The sequence below is a fragment of the Selaginella moellendorffii genome, unplaced genomic scaffold (assembly GCF_000143415.4).
Source record: "Selaginella moellendorffii unplaced genomic scaffold, v1.0 SELMOscaffold_1, whole genome shotgun sequence".
In the NCBI taxonomy this organism is placed as follows: Eukaryota; Viridiplantae; Streptophyta; class Lycopodiopsida; order Selaginellales; family Selaginellaceae; genus Selaginella; species Selaginella moellendorffii.
This window is the reverse complement of record NW_003314262.1, coordinates 6,131,790-6,144,770: the sequence shown is the minus strand read 5'-3', so window position 1 is coordinate 6,144,770 and position 12,981 is coordinate 6,131,790. Positions and strand designations below refer to the sequence as shown.

At 45.1% G+C, this 12,981-nt stretch overlaps 3 protein-coding genes across 6 annotated transcripts; 2 read left to right on the top strand and 1 right to left on the bottom strand.

Moving 5' to 3' along the window:
• Window positions 1-2,310: 2,310 nt before the first annotated feature.
• On the bottom strand, window positions 2,311-4,162 carry LOC9647126 (alpha N-terminal protein methyltransferase 1). Its single transcript, XM_002961774.2, has 8 exons — window positions 3,966-4,162; window positions 3,767-3,911; window positions 3,643-3,701; window positions 3,459-3,575; window positions 3,308-3,409; window positions 3,187-3,241; window positions 3,039-3,136; window positions 2,311-2,974 (listed from the first exon to the last, which is right to left on the bottom strand). Exons 1-8 carry the CDS (start codon window positions 4,101-4,103, stop codon window positions 2,816-2,818), a joined length of 873 nt encoding a protein of 290 aa, XP_002961820.1. The 5' UTR covers window positions 4,104-4,162; the 3' UTR covers window positions 2,311-2,815.
• Window positions 4,163-4,766: 604 nt separating this feature from the next.
• Window positions 4,767-7,638, top strand: LOC9647125 (type IV inositol polyphosphate 5-phosphatase 3). 2 transcript variants are annotated; one of them, XM_024682929.1, is made up of 11 exons: window positions 4,767-4,868; window positions 5,602-5,649; window positions 5,705-5,795; window positions 5,846-5,924; window positions 5,977-6,081; window positions 6,133-6,547; window positions 6,596-6,777; window positions 6,833-6,941; window positions 6,998-7,134; window positions 7,191-7,404; window positions 7,470-7,638. In XM_024682929.1, the coding sequence occupies exons 2-11, from the start codon at window positions 5,608-5,610 to the stop codon at window positions 7,512-7,514; spliced, it is 1,419 nt and encodes a 472-aa protein (XP_024538697.1). In that variant the 5' UTR covers window positions 4,767-4,868; window positions 5,602-5,607; the 3' UTR covers window positions 7,515-7,638. The 2 variants fall into 2 exon arrangements, with proteins under 2 accessions (XP_024538697.1, XP_002962320.1); XM_002962274.2 differs by lacking the exon at window positions 4,767-4,868 and adding an exon at window positions 4,875-5,503.
• A 33-nt stretch (window positions 7,639-7,671) lies between these two features.
• LOC9629150 (pullulanase 1, chloroplastic) lies at window positions 7,672-12,557 on the top strand. 3 transcript variants are annotated; one of them, XM_002962273.2, is made up of 30 exons: window positions 7,672-7,979; window positions 8,038-8,212; window positions 8,288-8,389; window positions 8,448-8,583; window positions 8,635-8,687; window positions 8,737-8,845; window positions 8,893-9,029; window positions 9,073-9,272; window positions 9,329-9,472; window positions 9,534-9,594; window positions 9,647-9,767; window positions 9,828-9,918; window positions 9,971-10,064; window positions 10,115-10,210; window positions 10,263-10,403; window positions 10,455-10,505; window positions 10,554-10,624; window positions 10,679-10,771; window positions 10,825-10,915; window positions 10,980-11,051; window positions 11,098-11,154; window positions 11,208-11,276; window positions 11,328-11,384; window positions 11,435-11,509; window positions 11,557-11,645; window positions 11,692-11,769; window positions 11,830-11,968; window positions 12,023-12,132; window positions 12,196-12,295; window positions 12,360-12,557. In XM_002962273.2, the coding sequence occupies exons 1-30, from the start codon at window positions 7,750-7,752 to the stop codon at window positions 12,462-12,464; spliced, it is 3,147 nt and encodes a 1,048-aa protein (XP_002962319.2). In that variant the 5' UTR covers window positions 7,672-7,749; the 3' UTR covers window positions 12,465-12,557. The 3 variants fall into 3 exon arrangements, with proteins under 3 accessions (XP_002962319.2, XP_024538677.1, XP_024538684.1); XM_024682909.1 differs by having other exon boundaries at window positions 10,455-10,624; XM_024682916.1 differs by lacking the exon at window positions 7,672-7,979 and having other exon boundaries at window positions 8,103-8,212; window positions 8,267-8,389; window positions 10,455-10,624.
• Window positions 12,558-12,981: the final 424 nt, after the last annotated feature.

The following is a 12,981-nucleotide window of genomic DNA, read 5'->3' as shown; positions in this document are numbered from 1 at the left end:
TTTAGATACCAGGATGACGGGTCGATCTCTCTATTCATAGATTAATATAGTACAACATATTTAATATAATAATGCAATATGCAATGCAGTCTCTCTAGAGCAATTTACCTTAACAAGAACTCTAAGAAATGTGGAATTAGATCCATGTTATATAACATCTGAAATTCTAGTTGACAAGAGATGAACAATTGCTCTCTCTCTCTCTCTCTCTCTCTCTCTCTCTCTCTCTCTCTCTCTCTCTCTCTCTCTCTCTCTCTCTCTCTCTCTCTCTCTCTCTCTCTCTCTCTCTCTCATAAACACAAGACATGTGTGAAAGTCTTGTCTTATCTCACTCAGCCAAGATGTGCTAGCCTCCCATTGGCCATCCATAAAAGTTTTCCAATAATTATATCCACCCAACCTGCCCACCTAAAGAGCCAAGGATCAGAATTCTGATCCAAAATAATCAAAAATTAGAGCTACATACATAGGAATTGCATTGTGAGACCACTATAAATTTATTTTTGCCCTCTTTCATTTCTCTTTTGGGCAGATCATCTTAGACACAGCTTGGCATCATGCCAAGCCATCACAGCTCCAGGGCATCAAATGTTCCCTATGCCCAATCCTCACAAAGAGAAAAGACAATTGTAGATGTCATGCCTTACCAACACTTGATATATTTATTCTAATCAGGAGGATTGGGAAAAAAATTTAAACTCTCAGCTCTCTCGAGTTTGACAACTAAAAACACATATGTTTTCCTTATTTTATTCATGCACATAAAGGTTGTCTTTGAACATATGTTCAAGAGCTGGTTAAGAAGTTTTTTCTTCTTTCTCCGCACAAAGGTGGGATTGACATCTTTGCACAAGATGTGGTCTCAAGTTGTAACTTGGAAGTATCCTCTATCAGAAAAGTCGTGACTTAAGAGTGAAGTGTTTTCATGTTGTTTGGATTATACAAAATCTAAATTGTTTTACTTCAGGCAGTTAGGGATCAATCAGTGACAATTGTGAAATGATTGAGTTGTATGTGAAGTCATGGACTAGTTTGTTGGCAAGTTTGAGAGGGTTTGCTAACTACCAACATTAGCTGGGCAAATTACTAGCATAAACATAATGTCTTAAAATTTAAAATTGAAGAGGGAAAATGTACATGCCACTATGCCATGGTCATCACATGACATTAAGTAACTTCATACATTAACATCATATTCCCAAGGACATTTAGTTTGCATTTGGACTACCTTCAAAAGATCAGGTTACAGAAGTTCACAATGGGATATACCATATATACTACTATGGGTGGCAATGGCATTAGTTAATCTATTTATTTCAGTGGAAATGGCTCTCTATGAACAATGAATGAACTGACTTTCTCCACACAGATCTAAGACTTGGCCTAGAAAGAAAGATTTCAGAGATTCTTTGTATGCATATCTAGATCTAATTAAATGATCAAAAGTTCCACACTTCGCCTTCTCTCCTTTGTAGTGTTACCAAGCAAGATGTGAGCGAGAGAGATCACATGGCATTGAAGGCTGGCCATCCTCAACAGATTTTCCATCCAAGCTACTATAGCTGCCTAATCAGTTTGTTGGGAAGAGCTGGGATTTGGAACTTGTTTATTCAATGCCTTTTGGTGCTGATGGCTCAGTTTTGGAGCATTTTCAATGTTATGGAAATAAATTCTAAGACTGAACCGCTGTGGACTCTTTTGCCTTTGCTTGTGTGAAGGCTTTTTTGTTTTTTTGTTTTGTTTTTGTTTTCTTCTTTGCTAAAGCTCAATATTTTACTTAGATTCTGTGAGGGTGGCACTATTTTTTATTTATTTTTCCCTTGGAGGCTCTTCTAGGAATGGTTGTTTCCTTAGTCTTAGATCTGTAAACATAAGAATAGTGTTATAAGACTCTCTCCTTGCACCATACAGGCAAATTGAAAATGTTGTGAGCAAATTTATAGTGATGTGGAACTTGATATAGAGGAATTCCTTTGTGCTTTTTTTGCTATGCCAGAACGTGATCTCATCTCCTGGACAAGCCTCATCACAATGCTTGCCCAACACAGGCATTTGGATCATGCCAAGCTCGTCTTTGTCCCAGAGCAGGATCTTTGCTCTTGTTGGCTAGCATTTGCCTATAGCATAGAGTTCAGTGATGCTTTCCAGATCTTTTGGCATGATTGGGAGCCCAGATGGGATCTCATTTGCCTCATGCATGTTGCCATGCCAGGAGAATGTGGAGGAACTCATTTTGGTCCACGAGACTATGGGTGTATTTAAGTACAGTTTTAAGTATTTTGTAACATAACATAACATAGGAAAAATAAAGGAAAAAAAAGTAGATTTTATTGAGTGAAGTCCAGAAAAAGAGTACCAATGGTAATCACAAACACAAAATTGATTCAAACCTTGAGGGTTCACTAGGTAATTGGCTGCCCTGGCCTGTTAACCGCTTCATTCGGCTAGGTCTTGGAGCAGATGTTCTTGCACGAGTCACGACACGACATCGTGTTCCAGCATTGCATCAAACTTGAATTCTCCAGATCACCAACCTGGGCAAATGCTCCCAGCATCGCAGTCCAGGATGCCAGATCCACCTCCGGCATTGCATCAAACAATCACGCGGCATCGCCCAGCTCGCCGGACCGGGCATAAAAAACCAGCTGGTAGACGTCGGAAACTACTTGCACGATTTGACAAGCTCGATGCGGGCGTTCCTGTTCATCACAAATCCACACCACCATCGAACCAGGCCAGCTTGTAAGTCTGTATGATTCTAAGATCACCTCCATTTTATCTAAACATTAGCTTCCATGATGTCATTCTCATTCCATCAATTACACCTCTTCGGAGTTCGTGGTTTTAGCCTGGCGACTCCCTTTGATGCCCGAGCATCTTTCGAAGCAGAGCTTGGCGCAGCAGTTTCTTGCAAAACACTGCTCAATGCATACATTCTCACTCCGAACAATTCACGAGGGAACCCCTTTTGCAACTGGAGAAGGAAGCCAAAAAGAAAGTAATGAATAACTGGTATGCGCCGAGATATAAGAACTGACCTTGGTTTTTAATAGATGGAAACCAGCGCGCAGAAAAAGGTCTCGGAAATAAGCATCAGAGCGAGTGACGCTACTATCAAGTTTGTCAACCACAAAACCTGCAAGAGCACAGAATTGTTTAGCAAGCAAAAGAACTATATGAACTTACCATGCCTTGCGATGTTCTCTTTCAGCACAAAAAAGCCACCGGGTTTCAAACCAATCTGCAAACAATCACGCATGAAAGCCATCAGAGATAAAGCTAAGGCAATGCGAAAGCGAACTCTCACGTCAGCGCGTCGGAAAAACGCAACAAAGTCATCGTCCGTGAGATGGCCAATGCACCATTGGACCCAAATCACATCGTATCGATGAGGCTCGGGTGTAAATTCCTGTAGACACCTTAAGCAAGAGGACGATCAAAACGAATTCACGAATCACCTGGAGCGGCGTGCAGAAGAAGTTGACGGCTTTGTGCTGCACATTTTCTGGAACGTCGGAGGTCAATCGTTTCTTGGCAGCATCTAAAAAATGCCTGACCGGCTCGACTAGATCCACCTGAACAGCTGATCTCACAAACTTATCATCCATACGGGAAAACATGAAAGAAGGAACACTCTATCACCTCATGAAAATGCCGCAAGAGCAAATTCTCGGTTATCCTTCCAACACCAGCCCCACAATCTGAAAAAAGTACAATCTAGATTAGAGAACAAGGCAGGAAAAGAAGAAAACCAAGTCTTTCTCACCAAGAGCCACGAGTTTTCTATTGACTTTAGTCGGAAGAATGCGTTCTTTAAGCAACTCCGTGAGAAAAGCATTGCTATCAATCACATCCCTGTTGCTCACTTTGCCAAATCCACCCAGCACGCCGTCCACAGTCGGATCTACACCCTGATACAAGAATTCTACCGTAAAAACCAACAAAAATCTCAGCCTAGAGCTCACCTCCCAGTAAGAAATCCCCTTCTGGTACCACTCCTTCCTCTTGGGACTCTCGGCGATGCCACTCCCCGCCTCCTCTTTCCACATATCCTCCCTGCTCGCGTAGACCTTGCCATTGGAATCAAGCCCGCCTTCGTCCATCCTCCTCGCCGCCGCGGCCAAGAGCACAGGGGCACTGGCAGGAGACACGAGCCCTAACATTCTAGGGCACCCGTTTCCCGCGCTTTTCCGCTGGCCATGTCATCACAGCCAGTGGCGTCCACGAGCCGTACGATATGACATGCCAGCCGAAACAAAAAATACAATGATTCCAGTCTATCCACAAGACGCTTTGCCATCCTGTTACCCACTCTCAATGTGGAACGTAGCCAGCTCTAGTACACACAAAGGACAACGAGGATTTGCTTAGTTTGCTAAAGTAAGATTAAACAGTAGAGGGGCAAGAATTGTTAGCGCTAATGCGGGCGTACGGATAACCCCCGAAGTTCGCTGGAATTTTCTCTCGCGTTACGTACACTCGCAATGACGCTGGCGAGGAGCACAATAGCGACCCAAAAGGTAAAGACAATGGAGTCCAATCCAGCCACAGGAATCGAACCCTGGCTAGCCGCTAAAAGGGGGGCAGACAATCAAGCCTGGGACAGCGATGTTCCATTTGGATATATATGTTTAAATCGCTTTGGTGAGTGGAAGGACGTGGCGCCCATGGACGGCCAGAGATTGTGTTTGTGCACGTGATGAATCCGACCGTTGGATGGGCCCCCAACGGCTATGGAGCGCTGACGTCGCGGGGCCGTCCGATCTAGGTCTCTTGCGGCATTCGAACTGGGGGCCCATGGAGGACCCCACGAAGGCGAGGGCGTGTGGCGCTGCGAGGAGCCGTGGCACAGCGCGGATCGTCAGCGGGTAGGTCTTCTCCTAGAAATCCATCGAGCGATTGCGCTGTGGTTTCTAGATCATTCCTTTTCCTTTGGGGATTGTTTTTTTCCGCTGGGATTGTGGAGTGTTTAAGTTGAGATGTCCTCGCTGGATTAGTGTGCGTCGGTCAGTCGCGACAAATCTTTTTTTCTAAGACAGCATTATGACTGGAGCTTGGAACTGTTCCAAGTCTTTTTGGAAATGTTGTCGTTAGAAGGCGGTGGTGGTCTCTTTGGAGTGTGTTTCTTTTGGCGAGTTTTCGCTTTTTTGCTTCACTGGTAAGGGATCCAGAGAGCTCCTTTAGATTTGCTTAAGGTACTCCTGGGGATAAAATATAATTTTTTGGCGCGGCTAGCTCTCCTCCATACGCGTTTCCTTTTTTGCAACTTTCAAGGCAAGCTACTCGGGCCGGTGCCGAGATTCCCATTTTTCTTTCCTCTCTCTCGTGTAGCAGGCCAACCAACCAGCATCATTCCTGCTCCTTCCATTGGCTATAGAATCAAATGCTTGCCTTCAAACTCCAACTGTTGAACGTTACACTCTCGTCATTTTGAGTCTGTCCCTCGATTGCTTCTGGTGAGATCTCACAGGAATCATCCTTCCACCGGCAATTGAATCAATTGGTATGTTTGGTGCCTCTTGAGTTCTTAAAACGCTTTTGTCCTGGCTCTCTCGCTACTTCTCTGATGCGTTTCTAAGCGAGTGTAGCGTTTTTTTGCAGGCATCTATGCCAACGGCAATGGAAAGGAGTAGCAGCAGGCGGTCTGAGGTGCTTATCAAATCCGTGAATTTTCGTGTGTGACACGGTGCTAGTTTTTGTGCAGTCGTTCTGGCCAACATCGGCAGTGAAGAAGCTCTTCAACTTGGGAGCTGACGCCAACGTGTTCAGTGCAGACGAGGACGAGGACAATTCAGGTGCGATGGTTTTGTGCCGAGATCTTTCTGACGCTCCTCTGTTATTGCAGTGAGGAACAGAAAGGTCTTTCGAAGATACTCTGAGTCGGGGATATCTCACACGCACTTCACCTACAACCAGAACTTTAGGTAGTCCTTTGATTGATTCTATGTGCTTGCTTGCATTCTTAAGCTTCAAAAGTGTTTTTGCCGGAACTTGGAACGTTGCTGGGAAGCCTCCTGCCGACGACATTGATTTAAGCGAATGGCTCCTTGTTAAGGATGCAGTTGACATCTATGTGGTCGGGTATGTGTTTTGCTTATCGATGAAGAGCTTTCTTACGGAGTTGGCTCGCAGGTTTCAAGAGATCGTCCCTCTGAATCCTGGAAATGTCCTAGGCGCCGAAGACGAAGGACCCGCTACCAAGTGGGAAGCTATCATCCGGCGGACACTTAATGGAGACCGGAGACAAACAAAAAGCGCTCCTTCGTCGCCCTGGAGGGAAGGTGTTGACGATAACTCCGAAGCCAGTCCTGATCACACGGAAACATCACAGCCTGAGAACTTCAACAAGCACAAGAAGGCACACAGCAGTTCAGAGCTGGAATTTGGAAGCTCGACACAGAGTAAAACATCCTACGTCCGTATGATAAGCAAGCAAATGGTCGGGATCTTCATCACCGTTTGGGTTCGGAAAGACTTGCGGCAGTATATCCACAATGTTAAAGTTTCCTGTGTTGGATGCGGCCTAATGGGCTACTACGGCAACAAGGTAGCGTCTCCAGCATGTTTTCTTTGGTCGCACTAAAGTCTCTTACAGGGGTCTGTTGCTGTGAGCATGAACTTTGATCAGACAAGCTTTTGCTTTGTGTGCACGCACTTGACATCTGGCGAGAGAGAAGGCGATGAACTCCGCAGGCATTCAGATGTCATTGAAATCTTAAGACGAACTACTTTCTCGAAGTCAGATGACGGCTCTCCAGCAAGCATTCTCGCTCACGAGTACGTTCGCATTCTTGCCTTCAATCGTTTCTCAAAGATCTTCGTAATCCTGCAGTCGAGTTCTATGGCTGGGCGACTTAAACTACCGGCTGTCATTGTCAAACGGAGAGACCAAAACTCTTTTGGACAGCGAAAACTGGAGTGCGCTTCTACAAAAAGATCAGGTACTTTACTCTGAAGTAGACATGCTTCCAATCAAGGACTGATTTTTTCCCTCCAGCTCAAGCTTGCCCAAAGCGTGGGTGGAGTTTTTCATGGATGGCAGGAAGGAGCAATCGAGTTTGCTCCGACTTACAAGTACAAAGCAAACTCCACCGAGTATTCGAACGGCGGAGAGAAACAAAGAACACCAGCCTGGTAGGCATATAAGTTTTGTGAGTCAACACGCTTGCTAAGAATTCTCTAACGAATAGGTGCGATCGAGTACTGTGGAAGGGAAAAGGACTTAGACAAATCAATTACTATCGGACAGAATACACTTTCTCGGACCACAGGCCAGTGACTGCCATGTTTGTGGCCGAGGTGGAATTGCTAAAGAGACGCGGTCCCTTGAGAGCGGCAGACGATGCTTCCACTCTGGACTTCAAGAAAATGCACCTGGGAATTGTTCCACTGTGTGGAATCGAGGTAAGATTTACGTTGCTTGAAGCTACAAACTCGCTAAAAGAACGATTTTTTGGATGCGATTCCAGGAGAAAATAAGAGACGCGTTTTTGCTTCCAAACGCAACGATATGATCGAGCTATGGAGGAAAGATTTTTTGTTTCGGGAGGAGTGTACAGGGAGGAACTGGAAAGCTCTAGCCAAAGTTTTATCATACTTGTAAGATTGTTGTAAAGGCAAAGGTATTGGTTGGTAGTATGTTGTTTCGTGGCCTACTGTGAGCTTGCCAAGTGGCGCTCTTTGTTTTTTTCTTGTCACGGGCAAGGGCTTGCGCCTATCATTTCATCCCATCTTTCGATCGATCGATCGATGGCGCTGGCGGCGAGCGGCATTCTCCAGGTACGCTGCGCCGATGAGATTCGCGACTCGCGCGCCCTGGCGCCTGTGCAATGCCGTGGATCAGCGCTGCGAAAATCGCTGCGCGCGCAATATTTCGCCACGAGGATGCATTGCCTCGCCACCGCGAGGAGAACAAGGCTGTGGCGGGCGAGAGCTGTGGCGGATTCAGGGCCGCAATCGCGGAGGATTCACTATCACAGGCACATCTCTGTAGCATTGTCTTAAAACTTTCGTGCTAATCTTTACTCTGTTGTGTAGGAACGATGGAAAGTATGACGAATGGGGACTTCATGTCTGGGGAAGTCCGGAGATTGCCACAAAATGGGAGAAGCCTTTATCTCCATCGGGATCGGACAAGTTTGGAGTCTACTGGGATTTGATCGGCCAAGGAGTCGAAAACATCAACTTCATCATTCATCGTGGAGATAGACAGGTAGATGGCTGTGGTAGAAGTTTTTCTGGCATTTTGCCTAATACTGATATGCAGGCATTCTTCTGCTGCCATTAGGATGGTACTGGCTCGATGAATTCTCAACACAAGGCTGCGTGGATTGTGTCGGAGCGGCCCACAATGTTTTACGATGAACCGGACCTTGATAACTTACCTCAGGTCCGATTAGTAGTGATTTTATTCGAGCTCGATGCTACTGTTTTTTCTGTTCTTCCAGGGGAATTTGAATCTTGCAAGAGCTTTCTGGGTAAATAAGGACTTGCTGGCCTGGAATGTGGATGCACAAGATGGAAGCTTCTTCTTACATGCAAGCCAACACGCACAACTACAACTTACTGGGCGAGGCATAGAAGGTGGAATGTAATTGTCCCGATATTCGGTTCTGAATTGCTTGCTGGCTTTAGGTGCCGACACTATAATTCAGCTGGAAGTTGACACGCATGATCTTCCGGCCGAGGTAAACTCGTATTGCTTGTGGCGCGAAATTACCAATTCGACCTTTGCAGGTGCTGGAAAGGCTCCCACATATTTCTGGCTATCATGCTCTACGGCTACCTCGTGACGCGGACTGGAAGAAACTTATCAAATGTCAATTGGCAGTAGGGGCAAGTAATGGTAAGCGCACATGAAGAATCATATCTTTGTTCAATATATGAGTACAGCTTATGGAGCCCCTATTGATGCATCTGGAGTACAGCTTCCTAGTGTACTCGATGATGTCTTGCGTTATGATGGTCCACTGGGAGTGACATTCTCCGAAACAGAGTGTACTTTCAGTATTTGGGCTCCCACTGCTCAGGTTTGTTTCTCTCAAGTTCAAGTTTACGAAGTTTTGCCTTCAGAATGTCCGTCTTTTTCTGTACACAGAACCCTCAGGAGGAGAACCTGAGGCCGTTATTCAGCTTGACGAGAAACATAACGTTTGGACTGCATCGGGACCGAAAGACTGGGTTGGCAAATATTATTTGTATGAGGTGACTGTCTTTCATCCGTCCACATTACAAGTTGAAATTTGCCTCGCAAACGATCCCTACTCGAGAGGGTAAGTCTGTCCTCGTAGAGACTTGTTTTTTTTCTTAAGTTGTGATGTTTGCTCAGCTTGTCTGCTAATGGAGAACGATCTCTCGTTATCGATCTTTCTGACCATAATCCTGAAAACTGGGATCGTCTCTCATCTGAAAAGCCCATGCTTCATTGTTTCAATGACATGGCCATTTACGAGCTTCACATACGGGACTTCAGGTAATTTTTTGTCTGTACCTTTTAGAGGTGGGCATTATATTTATTTTCTCTGTCGTTTCAGTGCAAGAGACCAAACAGTACCTGAAAATCTACGAGGAACGTTTCTAGCATTTTCTGAAATGGTTTGTACAGATTCAAAGTATTGCTTTTGTTCATGTGGCTGGCGTGTCGCAGGAATCTGCTGGAGTGAGGCACCTGAGGAGTTTAGCTGAGGCAGGTCTCACTCATGTACACCTTCTTCCTAGTTTTGACTTCGGAAGTGTTAATGAAGTCAAGGAAAAATGGAAGACGCTTGGTAAACGCTTCATATCAAAATTACCTTGGGGTCTAAGCACAGCAACTTCATTATTGCTAGATTACGACAGACTGGAGGGACTTCCACCAGATTCCGAAGAACAACAGGAGGCTGTTGTAGCTATACAAAACGAAGATGGATTTAATTGGGGGTACCTTTTCCCAGGAACTAGAAAGTAAATGTTTGCTTTTTAAATGGTGCAGATACGACCCCGTCAATTGGGGTGTTCCCGACGGAAGCTACTCCACGGATCCAAACGGACCCTGCAGAACATTTGAATTTCGGTCAATGGTCCAGGTAATTGTTAATGCTCGTGACTTTTCTGAACTAACGGATATTTCTATCAGTCGATAAATCGCCTGGGCCTGCGAGTTGTCTTGGACGTTGTGTACAACCATTTGCACGGAAATGGTCCTTCGGATCATCTCTCTGTTCTGGATAAAGTAAGCTTTTAAATCTGCTGGCACTAATTTTCACTCTTTGAATCAAATGTAGGTTGTTCCCGGATATTATCTTCGTCGAAACAAAGACGGAGTCATTGAAAACAGTACATGCATGAACAATACTGCGAGCGAGTTTTACATGGTCGACCGGTTGATAGTTGATGACCTGCTGATGTGGGCGACACAGTATAAGGTCTGGAATCTGTCTTTCGTTTATTCTTACCGTCGCCTTGATCGATGCTAGGTGGACGGGTTCAGGTTCGACCTTATGGGACATATCATGAAAAGAACTATGGTTTGCATCTCGTGCCAGTTTGGAAGTTGGACTAATATCTTGTTTCAGATGCGAGCTAAAACTGCAGTTCAGAGTTTAACTGAAGAGAAAGACGGTGTGGATGGATCTAAAATTTACTTGTGCGGTTTCGTGCCTTTGCTTTTGGCATAATTGTAAGCCCTGTTCGTTTTCAGATACGGAGAAGGCTGGGATTTTGGAGAGGTTTACGGAAATGGACGAGGTGTTAATGCAACGCAACTTAACCTGCCAGGAAGTCAAATCGGCAGGTGACGCAATGTCTTTTTGTTTGAAGTGTGTTCTTACAATATCAGAGTGGCAGTTTTAACGATCGAATGCGAGATTCGGCTATTGGTGGATCTCCTTTCGGTGATCCTCTCGAGCAAGGAATATTCACAGGCCTTTCTTTGCAGGTGCCTCTTGTGTTTTCTTTTTTTTTTTTTTTGTTTCTTTCTGACCTGCATTTGCATTTTCTAGCCAAACAGTTTACCTCAAGGCGATGAAGAGAACATGGCCAAGAATTTGGCTCGCGGCAAAGATAGGATAATCGTAAGCTTGCTCAAAATGGACTTCAAGAGCTCATGTTTTCTTACAGCTTGGATTGGCCGGAAATTTAAGAGACTACGTTTTCGTGGATTTTGAGGGTAGAGAGGTAACTATTTTTGTGGCTCTCTCGTGGAAAAGAAACCAAGATCTCTTTCACAGGTTAAAGGGTGTGAGGTTTTGACGCACGATGGTAAACCCGTTGCCTACGCTGCGTCTCCAACTGAAATAGTATGCTTGATAAATGTATTTCTGTTTGCCTACTGATTTTGCATTTTGTAGATTAACTATGTCTCTGCTCATGACAATGAAACTCTCTTTGACATCATCATGATGAAGGTTTGTGTTTGTGTAAAGGCTTCCTTTTGTACTTATCGTCTTTTTCATAGGTGGCGGAAAGTGTGAGCTTGGAGGATCGCTGTCGTGTCAATCATCTCGCTTCGAGCATAGTTGCATTGTCACAGGTAGATAGCTTTTGATTTATGTTATTTCGCTTAACCATGTCAATCAGGCAATTCCTTTCTTCCATGCTGGAGAGGATATGCTTCGCTCGAAGTCACTTGATCGCGATTCTTACAATTCGGGAGACTGGTTCAATAGGTCTGGCGCAGTGAAGCAAAGTTCTGCTCTCATTTGGCATTTCCAGGCTTGATTTTTCGTATGAAACAAACAACTGGGGAGTCGGATTGCCACCGAAAAGCAAAAACGGAGAAAAATGGCCAATGTAAGCTCGCCTCGCTGCTTTACTCGTCTCTCATAGGCTGACACAAGCTTCCTTTCTCAGCATGAGAAAGCTTCTAGGTAACGAGTCATTGAGACCGAGCAAGGATCACATTCTCGCGGCCGTAGCAAACTTCCAAGATCTGCTTAAGATCAGATTCTCGTCCCCACTCTTTCGACTGAAAACCGTCAACGCCATCCAGGTAAGCACGCTGCAGTTTCACACAAACACTCAATTACTATCGGGGTTCTTCCAGGCTAGACTGCAGTTCCACAACACCGGCCCTGCGGCAATTCCCGGGATTATAGTCATGAGCATTCATGATGGCGATGAAGGAGAGCCTGGACTCCTCCAGATCGACTCCATGTATGCTCTCTCTCTCTCTCTCTGTAAGGAGCTTTGGGATCTCTCTAACTTATTCTCTGGCAGCTTTCGGATCATCGTCGTCGTAATCAATGCTCGTCCGGACGAGGGAATCCTCAAAGTTGGCCTCTTGAGAGGCTTCAAACTAGAACTCCACCCCGTCCAGGTAACGCACTGCCTATATTCTTCGCCTGGAAAGAAAGGAACTAACTCTGGCTTCCTCCAAACAGGCCGCTTCCCAAGACGAGCTCGTCAAGGCCTCCAGTTGCGACAATGGAACCTTCGCTATTCCCAAACGAACAACCGCGGTTTTCGTCGAGAAGCGATGCTGCTGATTGACTTCGTCCTCTTTATTTTCCAGACAAGAACCATCCTTTCCAGGAAAAACGAAAAAACAAAAAATAAAAAAATTCTAGATTCCTTGGTCATCTCCCAATCACATAATGCCCTTTAGAGGCAAATGTTCCGAGAGCTGTGTCATTTTACTCGAAGGCCAAGTGCATACATATCTTTATCACCCAAGCAAATCCAAGCTTTTTATTCCATTTAGTGCCTGATCGCCATAGAGTCGAGCTCCATCTTCACTGCCAATGCCAACAACTAAGAAGAATCACTTCCTAATCTTCTTGAAGTGAACCAATTTACATGTAAGGCAGCCTTCTGATAGATCTTTGCTTTTTCCAAGTTAATGTTGATAGTTTCAAATGTATCGATGGATGGATGAGAAAGGCCATGCAAAGTCTAGAGGTGCTAGATCCCTCTTTATAAACCCTCTCCGTCTCATATCAAGGACAGTTCTTCCTCGTTTCTCTCATTCCATGGTGGCAACAATGGAATGTTTCCTCTTGGGGT

What these genes read in the sequence shown, in the direction of transcription:
- LOC9647126 (XM_002961774.2), bottom strand. Translation starts at nt 4,103, where the DNA reads ATGGACGAAGGCGGGCTTGATTCCAATGGCAAGGTCTACGCGAGCAGG. An exon ending in CGTTTTTCCGACGCGCTGAC is followed by an intron (nt 3,242 to 3,307) that starts GTGAGAGTTCGC and finishes GATTGTTTGCAG; the next exon opens with ATTGGTTTGAAACCCGGTGG. An exon ending in TCCATCTATTAAAAACCAAG is followed by an intron (nt 2,975 to 3,038) that starts GTCAGTTCTTAT and finishes TTCCTTCTCCAG; the next exon opens with TTGCAAAAGGGGTTCCCTCG.
- LOC9647125 (XM_024682929.1), top strand. Translation starts at nt 5,608, where the DNA reads ATGCCAACGGCAATGGAAAGGAGTAGCAGCAGGCGGTCTGAG. An exon ending in GTAGCAGCAGGCGGTCTGAG is followed by an intron (nt 5,650 to 5,704) that starts GTGCTTATCAAA and finishes GTTTTTGTGCAG; the next exon opens with TCGTTCTGGCCAACATCGGC. An exon ending in TGGGCTACTACGGCAACAAG is followed by an intron (nt 6,548 to 6,595) that starts GTAGCGTCTCCA and finishes AGTCTCTTACAG; the next exon opens with GGGTCTGTTGCTGTGAGCAT.
- LOC9629150 (XM_024682909.1), top strand. Translation starts at nt 7,750, where the DNA reads ATGGCGCTGGCGGCGAGCGGCATTCTCCAGGTACGCTGCGCCGATGAG. An exon ending in ACCTTGATAACTTACCTCAG is followed by an intron (nt 8,390 to 8,447) that starts GTCCGATTAGTA and finishes CTGTTCTTCCAG; the next exon opens with GGGAATTTGAATCTTGCAAG. An exon ending in GATGGATCTAAAATTTACTT is followed by an intron (nt 10,625 to 10,678) that starts GTGCGGTTTCGT and finishes GTTCGTTTTCAG; the next exon opens with ATACGGAGAAGGCTGGGATT.